The sequence below is a fragment of the Terrapene carolina genome, unplaced genomic scaffold (assembly GCF_002925995.2).
Source record: "Terrapene carolina triunguis isolate 2854851 unplaced genomic scaffold, T_m_triunguis-2.0 Scaffold69, whole genome shotgun sequence".
Lineage (NCBI taxonomy): Eukaryota > Metazoa > Chordata > Testudines > Emydidae > Terrapene > Terrapene triunguis.
In genome coordinates, this window is record NW_020664420.1 from 31,833,723 (window position 1) to 31,850,968 (window position 17,246).

The 17,246-nt window shown below is 45.3% G+C and overlaps 1 protein-coding gene and 1 non-coding gene across 2 annotated transcripts in view; both read left to right on the forward strand.

The window, feature by feature from the left end:
- The window catches only part of IPO11 (importin 11), a 247,488-nt gene that overhangs the window by 73,097 nt on the left and 157,145 nt on the right, over positions 1–17,246 (forward strand). Inside the window, exon 16 of the mRNA XM_026649109.2 lies at positions 3,981–4,107. Coding sequence (XP_026504894.1) covers positions 3,981–4,107 — 127 coding nt within the window. The remainder of the gene's footprint in view (positions 1–3,980; positions 4,108–17,246) is intronic.
- On the forward strand, positions 2,210–2,330 carry LOC112102113. The gene has a single exon (XR_002907720.1). It is a non-coding gene; the product is annotated as a small nucleolar RNA SNORA44 (small nucleolar RNA).

Genomic DNA, 17,246 nt, shown 5'->3' on the forward strand with positions numbered 1-17,246 from the left:
GAGTATGCAGAGGTCTTCCATGGGGTACAGCAACTCATCTAGATGTTTACCTAGTTTTACAACAGGCTACAGAAAAAGCAATAGCAAAGTCAGTAAAAACTAAAATTTCATACAGACAATGACTTGTTTATACTGTTATATATACGGTACACTGAAATGTAAATACAATATTTATATTCCAATTGATTTATTTAATAATTATATGGTAAAAATGAGAAAGTAAGCAATTTGTCAGTAATAGTGTGCTGTGACACTTTTTAATTTTTATGTCTGATTTTGTAAGCAAGTAGTTTTTAAGTGAAGTAAAACTTGGGGTACGCAGACAAATCAGAATCCTGAAAGGGGCACAGTAGTCTGGAAAGGTTGAGAGCCACTGTTATAAGAACCCAGAATTTGCTGGCAGACAGCTTCAGCAGGCACTTTGCCACTGACCATGAGTGGGAGTTACACAGCCCAGTGGTGAACAGCATCTTCACTCAGTGTGGAACACCTACCCGGGATCTGTTCTTCTTCTAGACAAACAGGAAGTGCATTTTGTACTGTTCCAGGAAAGCTCGGGGCCAATTCTTCTTCTGGGGTGATGCTCTCCTGCTCCCTTCGACAGAACACTTGAACTTTGTCTTTCCTTTTATCCCACTGCTTCCTCAAGTACCGTGGAAGATTTGACAGGACAGAGAACAAGTTATTCTCATCATGTCCAAATGGCCCAGGCAGATCTGATTCCCAGGTCCGCATAAGTCAGCTTGGCTACTCATCATCATTCATCCCTTTCCACACCAATGTCAGACATCCTGTCCCGGAAGCTCTTCACAGTTTGGTATTTGGATGGATGTCGGACCTATAACCTTCCTGTTCTGAAACTGTTTAAGATATACTTACTAATAGTAGATATTTGCAAGGCAGCAATGAGGAGTTCCATCCACACATTCACAAGACATGACACCTTGGTCCAAGCCTCCTGTCCTGATGCATTTGTTGAGACCTCAGTTATTACAGATAGCCATATCAACTGCATCCTTACACCCTCCTCTTATGTGAGTACTGCTGGTCAGTCACCCACAGTGGAATATACGTAAGGACCAGACTTTGAAGAAGAAAAGGAAGTTACTTATGCTTCGTAATTGGAGCTCTTTGAAATGTATGGTCCCCATCTGTATTCCATTACCCACCCACCTGTGGGTGGAGGTGCGGCTAGGTGGCTAGGCAGCTAGGAGGCACTGCCTCTGGCCAATGGGAGCTGCGGAGCCAGCGCTGGGGCGGGAACAGCTTGCAGAGCCGCCTATCTGTGCCTCCTCCTAGGAGCAGCAGGACATGGAGCTGCCCGAGATGAGTGCCACCTGTATCCGGAACCCCGCACCTCCTCCTGTGTCTGACGGGCCAAAATCAGATCCTTTAAGTACATAACAAGTTAACATTTATGTACTTAAAAGATCTGTTAGCTCAAGATACAGGAAAAGGATCATAAAACCATTTAAAGCAGCTCAGGATTCAACTGAAAGTCACTTGGCTTAAAGTCAGGCCTTTGTTAGATTTTAATGCAAGAGTGCATGATTCAAATGGAAGCTATTTCCTGATATCATTACCTTGTAACTTCTAAGTAAAAGATAAGATCCTTTATGTACCATATATGCTAGAGATGGGATGGGATGGGAGGAGATTATCCCCTAGCTGCCTATAATTTGGGTAGCCTGCCTTAATTGGCCCAAGAAATGTAGTTTCAAAACTAGCTTCTATTTGGGAGTGATTTGAACACCATAACCCAAACTCCCCCTCCTCCCCCCCGCACACCAAATCACCCATTCCACTGCATTATAAATGTATCACTTGACACTGAGATTGATAATGCCTTCTTACTTTTAGCGCTCATGCTGAAAAAGACTGCTTCTTCTCAAATTATTAAATAAAGCTTATAAAGAATTGTTAGTGTATGCTGATATGGTTTAATCAACCTGTTAATTAGATTAATTTGGTTTGATAATACCCACTTCCTTAATTTTATTTGTTTACCTGAATTATGGTCTGTTAATTTTCCTTAGTTACTTAGTTTAGCATATATATAATTGAAAATCCCTGTGGAATGTCGTGTCCCCCCCCCCCCCCCCCCCCCCAGACAAGACTGATAAAACTTGAGGCAGAGGAGATAGTCTTCTTTGATCCATCTAGTGGTGTTCCATATAACTGCACCTGTTATGCTCACAGCACAAAAATGCTGCATTGTTTGTCAGTTAAGATTTCTTTCAGGGTCTCCAACTACATGCAAGAACAAGGAGGAGAGACTTTGGCAGCTAAGCCCCGTGTGCCGATGGCTGTCACTTGCCTCTCCTATAAGCTTTCACTTGCAGGGCATTGGCTTCTTTGATGTGGTGCTCTTGTTTAGAGGCCCTTAGTTGCATGAGTACCTAACAAAACCTAAAAAGCTAGGAAAATAAAAGTTAATGCTTCTAACAGTATATCCTCCTAACTCTGCATGAGTAGGGATCCCAGCGTTTCAGCACTTTCTTCTTCAAACCTGAGAGTTGGTAGTCACACACTGTGCCTTCTGCACAGTCCTATGTACAGAGTGGAGACCTGGTCTTACAAGAGATAATTGGTAGCATCAGATGACTGTGCCAACCCTTGTTTAGATAGTATAGCCCCTAGTGCATGTAAGTATAATTAATGCTGATTGTAGAAGAGTTTCCCACACCTGTAGTGCTGCGGTAAAGTAATTTTCTTTCCTCGTTAGCAGGTCAAAAGCTTCTAACAAGATATTCCTTAGGCTTTCCTTTTGCTCACTGCCTTAGTTGTCATAGGCTATGTCTATACTTAAAACGCTACAGTGGCACAGCTGCAGCTATGCCACTGTAGCATTTCAGTGTAGAGACCTACTATAGCGACGGGAAGTAATCCATGTCTTCTGTCCATCTAGTGCTGTCTACACCAGATTTTTCACACCCCTGCGGCACGTAGCTATGCTTAATTAACTTTTCAGTGTAGACCAGCCCTGACAGTAGACCAAAAGTGCAGGGAGTGGGATCCATGTCTCAATGTTGCTGCAAGCAGCAGGTTCTGAGGCAAGCATCTCAGAGCTGTGACCTCTGTCAAGGGCTTTTCATAAGGCAGAAGGCCCTGGAATCCTCTAATCAGGCCTTCAGGTGCTTCATCCTAACTTCTTATCTAGTGCCAATGAGCTCTCGAAATGAGTTATACCTTTGGCTCTGACTGAATCAGTCAGATCAAGTGGACTCTCTGGTTACCCTGGCGGGCATTATAAAGATGCTGATCTCTTTCTAGAAGGGGGGAAGGAGGAATAGGAGGGCTTACAAAGGGAGAGACTCCTGGGTTATAGCTGACCCTAGCAAACAACATGATAATAAAGGGGTAGTGTTATTTTTAAATATATTGTCATTGATTTATTGTATGCAGAGTAGATTCTCTCTCTAATGGAATCTGGTAAATACAAAGCTCAGCATGATGGAGTAAATGTTGATTAAAAATATATACATATAATAAATAGAAGTCTTAAACTTTTTCCTTGTAAGCTTTATGGGAGATGTTGGTGTGAAGGAAGGACTTGAATGCGGCAAAGTGGTGGCCTTGCATATCAGTTAAAGAAGGGCATTAGCATGTTTGGCCATGATCTGAAAGAAAACACAGATGGTTTGGGAGAAGAGTATGAATAAGGTTTTTTGGATGATGTCCTTGGCAGAGCAGAGGGAGCATGGAAAAACAAGGAGCACAGTGAAACAATGTAATAAGACAAGGCCTGATAAATAAGGAGGGGCAGTTTTCTCAATGAAAATGCTGCCTGCTAGTGAGGCAGTTTGACTTCAGAACTTTAAACGTGTAGTTCTCACCAGTCATGTTTAAGGAAAGATGTGAAAAATGGGTTTGTTGGACATTGTCTTCCAGTATTCTTCTGAAACAGTTTTTCTTAATACAGAAGTTTAAGAAACAAGGATAGTAAGAAACTAGTACAATAATTCTTTTTTGTTTTAAAGGTATAAACCAATACGCCGGCGAGTAATTTGGCTGATCGGACAATGGATTTCTGTAAAATTCAAATCTGACATGAGACCAATGTTATATGAGGCAATTCGTAACTTGCTTCAAGACCAAGACTTAGTGGTATGTATACATAAATGTAACTATCTTTAAGAAATATTTTGGATTATGTTTCATTTATTTTTTACCTAAATTTAGATGAAGAGTTTTAATTTCCTACACTTTAGAATTGAACAGTATATACTTCAGGAGCAATTCCCAATGTTATGCTGTAATTGAAGGTTGTAAGTTAAAATGTTGCCGGTTTTTTCGGGGGGGAGGGATAGCTCAGTGGTTTGAGCATTGGCCTGCTAAACCCAGGGTTGTGAGTTCAATCCTTGAGGGGGCCACTTGGGGATCTGGGGCAAAATCAGTACTTGGTCCTGCTAGTGAAGGCAGGGGGCTGGACTCGATGACCTTTCAAGGTCCCTTCCAGTTCTAGGAGATGGGATATCTCCATTAATTTCAATTTCTCCATTTTCTAACGTGATGGTTACAGGGCTAGCTGTGCCTCTGTCCCCTTCTTTGACTGTCTGAGTGCACCCCCTCAGGTCTTATGCCTCATGCCCTTACCTTTTCTGGGGAGGAGTTCTGCAGTTCTCCTAGTCTTAGACAGGGTCTCCAAGCTACAGCCCCCTGTGCACCAACTGTGATTGCTCAGCCAGCCTGACTGGGTTCAGCCCCAGCAATTCATCCGGGGACTGTGACCAGTGGTTAACACCATACAGCTTTCTTAAAATGAAAGATTGTTTAATCTTAATGGTAGGAACACAGCAAAGCATAAGAAAATAAAAAAGGATTATAACACAATGAAAGGTCTACGCGCATAGCTATCTTACCTGCAGTCCTAGGTAGGCTTATCTTACCTCTGGAGTCTGGTTCATCTTAACTCAATACTCCAGTCTTTTCTCTTCCGGTATGGTGTCTCTTTAAGTCCAGCCAAGTTCTTTGTTCTCTCCTGTGTCCCTTGAGCCTGGTCAAAGTGGTTTGGCCAGCTCCCAAGGGTAATGAACTTCAAAGTGGTGGTTTGTGCGTTGTCTCAAGTGTTTTATGAGCAGGTGGTTTCAGGAACCATTGTGGTTCTTCCTGCATAGGTGCAGCCAATTCCTGTCTGAATTAATTCTTTATACTCATACAGTAAATAACAATAACAATCAGACAAACATAAATTATGGCAGCAGAAATTATTCACAACCAACAGAAACGACTTGCAATGAAATTCTGATGTTCACTGAATCAGCTTCATTGCTCTTTTTTCTTCAGCAGCAGTGCCCTTCACACTAGATTTCCAGGTTTCTATTTAAGGGAGATATTCCTGTCACATTCTGGGGTGCAATCCAGACCAGTAAGGGGTTGTCACCACGTGCTTCACAACTTTGGGTGCCTCACAATGCTTTGCTGTTGTAGTCCCAACCTGGGCTGCTCACAAACAACCAAAAAGCATGCAGGTCAGATCCTGAGTGTCTGTGTATATTTCCAGTCTGGCCCACCAGACAATCAGCAACACACCAGTTACACTGCCTTCCACCAGCCTTGGTTACTGCTTTCAGGATGACCTCAACACACTCTCAGTCCCAAACTTTCCAAAAACATGTGTTCTGCACTGTCCAGCCCTTTCATCAAAAGTTCAGATACGATCTGTTGCTCCTGTAAGGAGACAATATTCAACGGTTTGCTACTTTAACTGGAGTTACCAAACAGTTCAATTTAAGCATAGCACTGGATTGTCTTAAAGATAAAACAAGTTTATTAACAAAAAAAATAGGATTTTAAATGACTTCAAGTATGAGATTAAGTTAGAAGTGATTACAAGCAAATAAAAGTGAAAACACATCTATAAACCTAAAATTTCATCTGGCAAGTTTTGGTTCAAGGCTTTGTTTAAGATGGCTTTCCCACCCACAATCTTCCAGCGAGATAGTGACTTACCCTTTCGTTAATCGGGATCTCTGCCAGAGGCGCAAAAGTGCTCATGCCTTTGTCTTCTTAGGTGAAAGAGAGAGAACTTGAGGTTCTCTTCCCCTTTCTATTATAGTCCAGTGAATCTTTTAAGTGGATTCATCTGAGGGTTACCCTTCAAAGTAAAGTTTATCCAAGCAGTATAGAAGGCTACATGGAGTCTAGTGGTATAGGAGTCTCCATGCTCTTTCTTTTACCATGCGTGTTTTCTGAAATCCAAATTGTTCTGTTTCCTGCCATCTCCTCCCCTTCTGTCTCGAGGACCATGTTTACTACTTCTAGTTAAACTGAGGTAAACACACCTTCCTTTATGTAGGATAGGCTTGTTTAACAACTTTTATCTAGTCAAGGCTGTATGGTTTTGAACATGTGCTAATAACAACAACATAACAACAAAATTCATAACTTTACATATAATGTTACTATATATGCTTCACTGTGATATTCTTCAACAGTCAGTTATTAGCTTTCAAATGATACCTCATAAGGCATATTTTGTACAAAGATTATTACAATAGTGTGTAAGGTGTAAATTACAGGGGTGCTTTCGGTCACAGTTCCCCACACAGATTAGTTGGCAGTAGATTAGATTATTGTTTTAAATGCCTTCTTTATCTTTGAATTCCTTTTATTTTGATGAGCAGACTTTATTGGGACCATTTCTCTTCTAGTCCTCTCCCACTCGTGGAGGGGCCTAAGGGTATAAAAGAGCAAGTGGCCCCAAATGCCCTTAAGTTCCTTTGACTAACTCAGGGAAATGCAAAGAGTCTACTGCCAGACTGGTGGAAAAGCTGCGTGCCAATCCAGGTCTCCCACTGTACAAGGACATTTTCAGTTACCCCAAAGCACGACTTACATCGAGGCATCCATTGTGGTCTCAATTGCCAGATCGGAATCTGTCAGCAGCAACACTATGGAGCGTTGAGTGGTCAGCTAAAGATGTTTTAGAATTGTTTCCTTGTTGCCGATCTGACCATTCAACCGCCTGGATTTGACCTGCCACGTCACCTTTGGAGACTGCTGAACAGATTCCGAACTGGCCAAAGAATATGCACATCCAACGTCTACTCATGGGGTCTGTGCGATGATCCACATTATCATTTTGGCCTCCGTCAGTCAACGGCACATGTTGTTGACGAGTGTCAACTGACAAGATTTCATGGTGGCCTAAGGGCCCTTCACTGTTCTGATGAAGCTGCTGTTGGGTGGCTCAGCAAGCACTGCAAATGCTAGAATTTAGAAAGTTGCTTTCCTGTCTCATCTATAAACGGTTAGATTGAATTGCAGGATTCATACTAACAGAATTGAATTGAGTAGGTCTATCATTGTATGTTATGTATATTTAATATGTATCCATTGCTTTCATCACTACATTCCTCTGTTAAACACTCTAATTCTTCATTTTAATGAATGTGTCCCCTTTTGCCATATCTGATACGTGCTATGTAATTGCATCTGATCAGCATATTGTAGATTAGTTGGGTATATGGGAATTTCTCTGGATAGAGAAATATTTTTTTGCTTTGTAGAGCAGGGTGCAGTGAAACCACTGTGCACAACTTCTCAGGATAGACAAAAATAGGTGCTTAAGAAAAGTATTGTTCTACTGAAGGTGGATTACATTTATTGCCAAAATATTTGGGGAAGGTTTGGTTTCATCTCAAGTAGGTATTTTAGAATGGATGCTTATAATAGTGGTGGCCTTAAACAGCCTCACTTTATATTATGTCTCATTTACTAATCATTCTAGATAACTGTCAAGAAGAAATTATTCAACTGTGAATAATTAATTACTTTGAGTGGCCTCTGTATACTCATGTCATCATCCCATTTTCCAGTCTAGTGTCGTGTTCAATTTCCATCTCTTTCAGGCCACTAACCTATTTGTATTTCATCATTCTCACCATTGCCAGGTGTTCAACTGCCAGGAGATATCAAAGTGTAGTCAATTAAGTTCAGATGCAGTATCTAAAGGGATGCCTTTGCACCGTCTTTGTCATAGAATTTTGCAAAGTTGCTTTTGAAGCTGTATATGGGCTTTAATTTTATCTCTCACCTGAGATCTGATCTGAGAGAGTGAAATCAGTCATTTCTAATACTCTTGACCTGCCATCCAGAGCTGATGCTCATTTCGGCAATTCTACAGTCCTATGCTTAAAATGCATTGCCTCACTTTACTGGGCATGGTGCTTGCTAACCTCCCACAAGCCTCACTATGTAGAGGCCACTTAAAGAAAGAGAAGTTACGTAACATTAACTCTTATTCTTCCAGAATCTTGAGTTAGCATATTCACACTCTTTGCTCACCTTCCCCACTTCTCCAGAGCCTTAGGAGAATCCCTGAGTTAGTGGAAGGAACTTAAGGGCATAAGGGACCACTTAATTTTTTATACCCTCAGAGCCCTCCATGAGCGGGAGCTGACTAGAAGGGAAATGCCCCAATAGACTCTGCTCATCAGAAGATTCCAGTGGCTTTCAGTACAGACACCTTAACCTCAGGAGTATGGATATAGAGAAGCAACATTCTTGAAGAACAACAGTTACTATAAGTAATTTTCTTTCTAATCCCTACATCTAGCTACCAAGAATAAACCACTAAAGTATTTTAAGTATCTTAAATATAATAAAGAGCAATTAACAGTTCACTAGGAAGCTAATGTCACTGACAGTCTGATGTGGACTGGATTCAGAGAATTAGGCTCTCAGGTTGGTTTTGAAAAAAGAAAAGTGTTGTTGTTTCCACACTTGTATGTGGAATTTTAGATCATATACATAAAAGTGGTGACTTCTGGCTCCTGGGTACCGATGTAGCCAAGACTGTGAGATTGGTAGCTAAGATGAATAAAAACCTTGTTTCAGTTTTGGCATTCTAGGTAAATAAAACGTGTGTAATTTTTTCATTAAAAACTAGGAAATATGTCAAAAAACAGTTAATAGAAAATTAATGGTGCAAAGCATTCAAGCCAGGAAATGCAATATTGAAGATTTCACATGATCACATACTATCATTTCCAAAGGTCACTTCTCCCAGCATGTATCATGAATGCTATAGTGAATGAAGCATATATTTTCAATTGACTTCATTAGAACAGATCTGAAGAGAAGGTGCACACACATCATCTGCAATTTGTCAATACTTTAAAACCTCCATGCAAACTGAAGTTATTAAATTGTTAAAATATTTATCATGAATTATCACTGTTGAATATTTTTGAACTGAGGGCCAAATTTGGCTCAATTATGGCATTGTAAATTTATGGTAAATTCACTGACACCCCATCCCCTGCATGCCCTCATTTGTGGGTGTGGACACTTCATGCCAACCATTCCTAATAGTAGACTCTAAACCCACTGCATTTAAACTGTCCTCCCTGCGATGATCTGATGCCCTTAATCGATGGACACAGCAGATGCCTCTTTTGCCTCAAGGAGGAATATATTCCTGATAGGTGTTCCATCTGCTGCTCCTCCTCATTCTGAACCCAGAAATTTTGAGATACAAGAGTCAAATTAAACCTCTTGGCACAATCCCTGGAGATCACATCTGATTCTGGAGAGGAGTTGTCCTTCAAACTGGGGCCAAGGCGATTACCTTGACAAGTGCCCTAGCTGCTAGGCACCCTGCCTCGTCTCCAGCGAGGAGCAGAAAACTAAGAGTGCCAAGACCATTGGCACTGTTGCCAGGATCCCCAGTGCTGTGACCACATCAACCTCGGCACCATCTCCCAAGCAGAGGCCCCCAATGCTGTCCTCTTCAGATGCTGAATGATGCTCCCACACTGCGAGAAAACACAGTTTAGAACAGGTCAACATGATCATTCCACAAGGAGTCGAGGGCCAGAGATAAACCCTCTAAATCCTAGCCTAGCTAGACGGTAGCAAGCCACTATCGATGAAGAAGGCTTGAGAACCTGTGGCACTAATACCAACATCAGTGCTGAGATTCTCCTTGGTACTGATTCTGGAATGACCAATAAGCCATTTCTGATACAGAGGTACATTTTCGAGGAGCCACTTTTACACCTCCTCTTGGCATCAAAACTGGTATCTAAGGCCTGGTCTACACTAGGAGTTTGTCAAATTTAGCGCCGTTACATCGAATTAACTCTGCACCCGTCCACACCACGAAGCTATTTAGTTCGACATAGAGGTCTCTTAAATTCGACTTCTGTACTCCTCCCCAACGAGGGGAGTAGCGCTAAATTCGACATGGCCATGTCGAATTAGGCTAGGTGTGGATGGAAATCGACGCTAATAGCTCCGGGAGCTATCCCACAGTGCACCACTCTGTTGACGCTCTGGACAGCAGTCCGAGCTCGGATGCTCTGACCAGCCACACAGGAAAAGCCCCGGGAAAATTTGAATTCCTTTTCCTGTCTGGGCAGTTTGAATCTCATTTCCTGTTTGGACATCGTGGCGAGCTCAGCAGCACTGGCAACGATGCAGAGCTCTCCAGCAGAGATGGCCGTGCAATCTCAGACTAGAAAGAGGGCCCCAGCATGGACTGATCGGGAAGTCTTGGATCTGATCGCTGTGTGGGGCGATGAGTCCGTGCTTTCCGAGCTGCGCTCCAAAAGACGGAATGCAAAGATCTATGAGAAGATCTTGAAAGCCATGGCAGAGAGAGGATACAGCCGGGATGCAACGCAGTGCCGCATGAAAATCAAGGAGCTGAGACAAGGCTACCAGAAGACCAAACAGGCAAACGGACGCTCCGGATCCCAGCCCCAGACATCCCGTTTCTACGAGGCACTGCATTCCATCCTAGGTGCGGCCGCCACCACTACCCCACCACTGACCGTGGACTCTGAGGATGGGATATTGTCGACGGTCTGTTCCTCGGACATGTTAGCGGACGGGGAAGATGAGGAAGGAGATGAGGAGGACGAGGCAGTCGACAGCGCTTACAACGCTGATTTCCCCGACAGCCAGGATCTCTTCATCACCCTTACAGAGATCCCCTACCAACCATCCCCAGCCGTTAACCCGGACACAGAATCAGGGGAAGGATCAGCCAGTAAGTGTTTTAAACATGTAAACATTTATTTTGAACAGAACAGGAATATTAAGAATGGGTTTTTCATGATTACTTTTCCCTAGGCGCTTAACTGTTCACTCCCTGGCAGTGCAACTACTTAAAAAAATCAAACAATGTCCGGTGTAGCATGATTGTTCTGCCCAAGCCGTTCTACTGTTTAGTCCCTGGCAGTACAGCTACAGTAAAATCCGGTCTATATGTCCGGGGATAGAGCTGAAATCCTCCATTGACATCTCCACGAAGCTCTCCTGGAGGTAATTGGAAAGCCTTTGCATCAGGTTCCTGGGGAGAGCGGCCTTATTGGGTCCTCCGTAGTAGGAAACATTTCCGCGCCAGGAGAGAAGCAAGTACTCCGGGATCATTGCTCTGCAGAGCATGGCGGCATACGGCCCTGGTCTTTGCAGGCTTTCCCGAAGCATCCTTTCTTTTTCCGTCTCGGAAATCCTCATCAGAGTGATGTCGCTCATGATGACCTGCTTTGAATTAGGTAGGGGAATGTTAGTATTGGGACTGCTTGCCTGTTCCTTTACAGAACTGTAACCGGCGGTTTACAGCCACGTGGTGGAGGTGGGAAAGGGGCAGCATACAGGGATCTTTCCCTGGACAGCCGCGAGGGGGTGGGACAGGGGCAGAGTTCATGCTTGCCGGATTGCTGGCAGCAGGGACTGGCATTGCTTTCAATGTGAAAGGAGACCAGTGCAACTATCAAAGTTTTAAGCAGCCACAAGTCTACGGCTTACCATGTCGGCCTGCTACACAAATTCCGGTGTCCTGCCCCGCTTCTCTGATCTGCACTGCAAGACCCCAGGCACTGAATGCGAGGGCCGAAAATTCGACCTTGTCCTGAGTGCGCATGTGATAGGTGCTGTGCATGGTCTTGTTCACAGAGAAAGACTATGTTCTTTGTTCACAACGAAATTTATCTTTCTGAGGAATTCACTCCCTTTTTCCCATTCCCACAGCTGCGACTGTCTCACAACCTAGCCTGGCATCACACACCCAGAGGCTAGCGCAGATGAGGCGTAGGAAGAAGAGGACACGGGAGGACATGTTCTCGGAACTTATGGGCTGCTCCCGAGCCCAGGCAGCCCAGCAGACCCAGTAGAGGGAGAACTTGTCCCAAATGCACCGAGCACACATGGAACGGGAGGAGAGGTGGCGGCAGGAAGACCAGCAGGCGACTCAAACGCTGCTTGGACTAATGAGGGAGCAAACGGACACGCTCCGGTGCCTTGTGGATGTTCTGCAGGACCGGAGACAGGAGGACAGAGCCCCGCTGCAGTCTATCTGTAACCGCCCTCCCCCGCCCCCAAGTCCCATACCCCCCTCACCCAAAGTCCAAAGAAGGAGGGGCTGCAGACTCCGTGAAAACTCTCACTCCACCCCTGCAGACTGCTCAAGCACCAGAAGGCTCTCATTCCCCAAAATTTGAAAAGTCCTTTCCTTCCCGCCTCACCCAAACCCCCGTCCAAGTTTCACCCCCCAGTTTCATGTGTAGTTGTTAATAAAAAATACGTTTCTGTTCATTACTGTTTCCATCATGTTCTTTAGAGGAGAGTCTGTCTGAAGGGGGGGAAGGGGGTTGGTAATTGGACAGGACAGCAGCAGGGCACACACACATTGCAGTCACTAGTTACCCTGGTCAGTCTAGGAGGTGGTTTTAGTGTTCTGTGGGGGGTGCTCTGTGACTTTGTGGCGGGAGAGGGCAGTTAGAGATCTTATGCAGCGATCCTTATCCTGGATCACAGAGCCACGCAGCAGGGGATCTGTAACCGTCCTCCCCCTGCCACAAAGTCACATAGCCCCCCCCGCACACACAGTCCCGAACAGGAGGAGTGGCAGGCTCCGTTGAAACCACCAGTCCACCACTGCGGAGCCTGTCATTCCTGGAGTTTAGAAGCGTCATTTTCATCACTACACTACACCCGCTCCCCACCACAGTCTACGTCCCAGGTTCAAAACTTTCCCGCGAAAACAGTAATAAAGAAAACGGTGTTCATTAACAAAATTCAAGTCATTTTATTTTTAAACGTGTTTTGGAAGGGGAGGAACGGGGTATGTAAATGGAGAGGATACTGAAGATTTAGTGGGTAAAGAAACGGGGGCAGGTTCAGCTTCTCTGTACACAAACTGAAAAGTCACAGGTTACCCTGCTCACTCAGGAACCTAGCTTTCAAAGCCTCCCGGATGCACAGCGCGTCCCGCTGGGCTCTTCTAATCGCCCGGCTGTCAGGCTGGGCGTAATCAGCAGCCAGGCTATTTGCCTCAACCTCCCACCCCGCCATAAAGGTCTCCCCCTTGCTCTCACAGAGATTGTGGAGCACACAGCAAGCTGCAATAACAATGCGGATATTGGTTTCGCTGAGATCACAGCGAGTCAGTAAGCTTCTCCATCTCCCCTTGAGACGGCCAAAAGCACACTTCACCACCATTCTGCACTTGCTCAGCCGGTAGTTGAAGAGTTCTTTTTCAGTGTCCAGGGCGCCAGTATAGGGCTTCATGAGCCAGGGCATTAGCGGGTAGGCTGGGTCCCCGAGGATGACTGTAGGCATCTCCACATCCTCAAGAGTTATTTTGTGGTCCGGAAAGTAAATACCTTCCTGCAGCCATCTAAACAGACCTGAGTTCCTGAAAACACGAGCGTCATGAACCTTGCCCGGCCATCCGACGTTGATGTTTGTAAAACGTCCCCTATGGTCCACCAGTGCTTGCAGCACCATTGAAAAGTAGCCCTTTCGGTTAATGTACTGGCTGGCCTGGTGGTCTGGTCCCAGGATAGGGATGTGAGTTCCATCTATAGCCCCACCGCAGTTTGGGAATCCCATCGCGGCGAAGCCATCTATGATGACCTGCGCGTTTCCCAGGGTCACTACCTTTGAGAGCAGTACTTCAACGATTGCGTTGGCTACTTGCATCACAACAACCCCCACGGTAGATTTGCCCACGCCAAAGTGGTTCGCGACTGACCGGTAGCTGTCTGGCGTTGCAAGCTTCCAGAGGGCTATGGCTACTCGCTTCTGGACAGTCAGGGCTGCTCGCATCCGGGTGTCATTGCGCTTCAGGGCAGGGGACAGCAACTCACAAAGTTCCATGAAAGTCCCCTTCCACATGCGAAAGTTTCGCAGCCACTGTGATTCATCCCAGACCTGCAGCACTATGCAGTCCCACCAGTCCGTGCTTGTTTCCCGGGCCCAGAATCGCCGTTCCACAACATCCACATGACCCATTGCCACCGTGATGTCCTCGGCGCTGGGTCCCGTGCTTTCTGATAGGTCTGTGCTACTCTCAGACTTCAGGTCCTCACTGCGGTGCCGTAGCCTCCTTGCCTGATTTCTCTGCATCTGCCTCTGGGAAAGGTGGATGATAAGCTGCAAGGTGTTGACAACGGTCACAACTGCAGCGATGGTCGCAGCGGGCTCCATGCTCGCAGTGCTGTGGCGTCCGCGCTGTCACTGACCAGAAAAGTGCGCGAACTGATTTCCCGCCGGCGCTTTCAGGGAGGGAGGGCGGTAGTGACGGACGGATGACGACAGTTACCCAAAAACACCCTCGACACATTTTTTTACCCAGAAGGCATTGGCGGCTCGACCCAGAATTCCAATGGGCAGCGGGGACTGCGGGAACTGTGGGATAGCTGCCCACAGTGCACCACTTCCAATGTCGACGCTTTCCCCGTTAGTGTGGACTCACAAAGTCGAATTACTGTCCTTAGTGTGGACACACACGTTCAACTTTGCAATATCGATTCCACATATTCGATTTAAGTAAAATCGAACTACTCTCGTAGTGTAGACATACCCATAGGTACTGGCACCAGCAACATCAGTGCCGGAACTACATCCAACTGCACTGTTGTTCCTGGAGATGTACTTCTGGTTTGTGACCCCAGGTTGTTCTTCCTTCCTCACTTCAAGCATGGAACCGTCTCCTGAGAGATGGTTATCTCAGAAGAGCTCAATCATGGGCTCCCGATGCATTAAGTCCCAGAGTGGAGCTTCTTCACGTGTCCCAAGAAAGAGGCAGTCCCAGTCTTTATTGGCTTTGGTAGGTAGAGCACCTTCACCAAAACTGGAGGAGTTCTGGTGAAGAAGCAAAGGTGGCTTGAGAGACACTTCAGCTACCTTCTCCGGCCTGCCAAAAAAATCCTTCTCCCTGATGAAGCTGTCACATTGGCACCGACACCGGCCATCAATGATTTTCATGCCCTTGAAGAACGTCTCTAAAGAATAGCTGAAGCCTTGGCTATTGAGGCAATGGTGATCCAAGAGATTATGCACAAGCTGTTTGATAACCTCAGCTCCTCGGTGCCCACAAGCCTTATTTTTCCAATCAGTGAGGATATATTGGACCTAGGGAAGGGGCTATGCCATGCCCTGGCCGCTCTTCCCCAACTTCAAAGTGAGTAGAAAAGTGCTACCAAGTCCCATGTATGGACTTCGAGCAGTTCTACGTGTATCCAACACCAGGGTCTCTTGCCATTTCTGCAGTCTAAGAGACCAGGTCCAGTGAGAGGACTCCAAAAGACATGGATTCCAAGAAACTGGACCTCTTTAGCCGAAAAGCCTATTAATCAGCATCGTACAATTGAGCATTGCAAACTGCCAGACCCTGTTCAAAAAGTACAGTTTTTTTAATGTGGGAAAGGATGACACCTTTCCTCTCTTAGCTCCCTCTGAAATGCAGGGAGGAACTGAGAGACACCCTCAAGGAAGGGCAGTGCGAGCCAAAACAGCAGTAGTGGCAGTAATGGACATGTCCGATGCGGCCATTCAGTCCATGACTACAGCAGTCAAAATGATCTGGGCTTCCTTGTAACAGGTGTCTGGAATTCCAAAAGCGGTCCAGCTGACAATTGAGGTTCTACCCTTTGAGGGCACTCCATTCCCTTACTAATTCGAAGGCAACCCTTAGATCCCTGGGAATTTACACTCTCACGCCATACCATAAACCCTTCTGGTACCAGCCACCTCAAAGACTGAGACCACCATCTTATTCCCATGGTGGTTAACTGGAATAGCCACTCAGAAAGAGACCATGCTTCTCTACGAGATGCCTGTTATCATGATCATCCTCCATCATGCACCAGCCTCCCTCCCAAAGGCAGCAGGTTTGATGAGATGGTCAAGAGCCATGCCACAACTATCTCAGAGCTGACCTTCAGAAACCTTACTCATTTCCATCTGGTGTGATTGAAGATTTTGGTCGACAAATGGGTGTTGGACATCATTGTCTATGGCAACTCCATCCAATTCTTTTCCTTGCCCCCTGCCTGCCTCTTTCCCCATCCCTCTTCGGGAATCCTTCTTATGACAACCTATTACAAAAAAAGGTAGCCTTGTTTCTTCAACTAGGAGCAGTAGAAGAAGTTTCTCAAGAGTACAAGGGGGGAAAGTCTTTGCCAATATTTTCTTATTCCAAAGAAGAAAGGGGATCTGTGTCCTATCCTAGACATGAAGACTGAACAAATATGTACCTCACCTCAGATTCACACTTGCTTCCATTATCTGATCACTTCAGGCTGAGGATTTATTTGAATCTCTTGACATGCAGGATGTGTATTGTCACATTGGCATCCACCTGGCCCATAGAAATCACCTGAGATTTACTGTGGGGCCAATCATTACCAGCACATGGCACTACCCTTTGAATTCTGCAGGTACTGAGTATCTTTACAAAATGCCTTGCCATGGTAGTGCTGGCATACCTAAGGAAACGTCCACATCTGCCAGTATATAGACAGACTGATCAAAGGCAGAACACATTGGGAAACTCTAGATAACCCTCAACTATGTCTTCTCTCTGTTCACATGGTGGGGCCTCCTGGTGAACTATGAGAAATTGTCTTTTTCTATCACAGACAATGGAGTTCATAGATGTCAGGATAGATTCCATGATAGCAAACCCATACTTACCATATGGAAGATTCCTCTCACTTCAGTCGTTAATGAAACCATGCTATCACACTTGGCTATGACAGTGTGGATTTACCTCACACTATTAGGTCATATGTATTCCTCCTGGTCCTATAGCACTTGGTAGTGCAGATATTGTTAGACAATAAATCGGCTGTTGTACTACATAAACAAGGCGGTGCCTGTTCTTCCCCCCCTTTGCAAGGACGCATTCAAGCTATGAAGCTAGTGTTCTCTCCATGGCGTAACGCTAATCTTGAACTTCTGAGGCACTAGCAACAACTTGGTGGACTTTCTCAGTAGACACAAGTGGT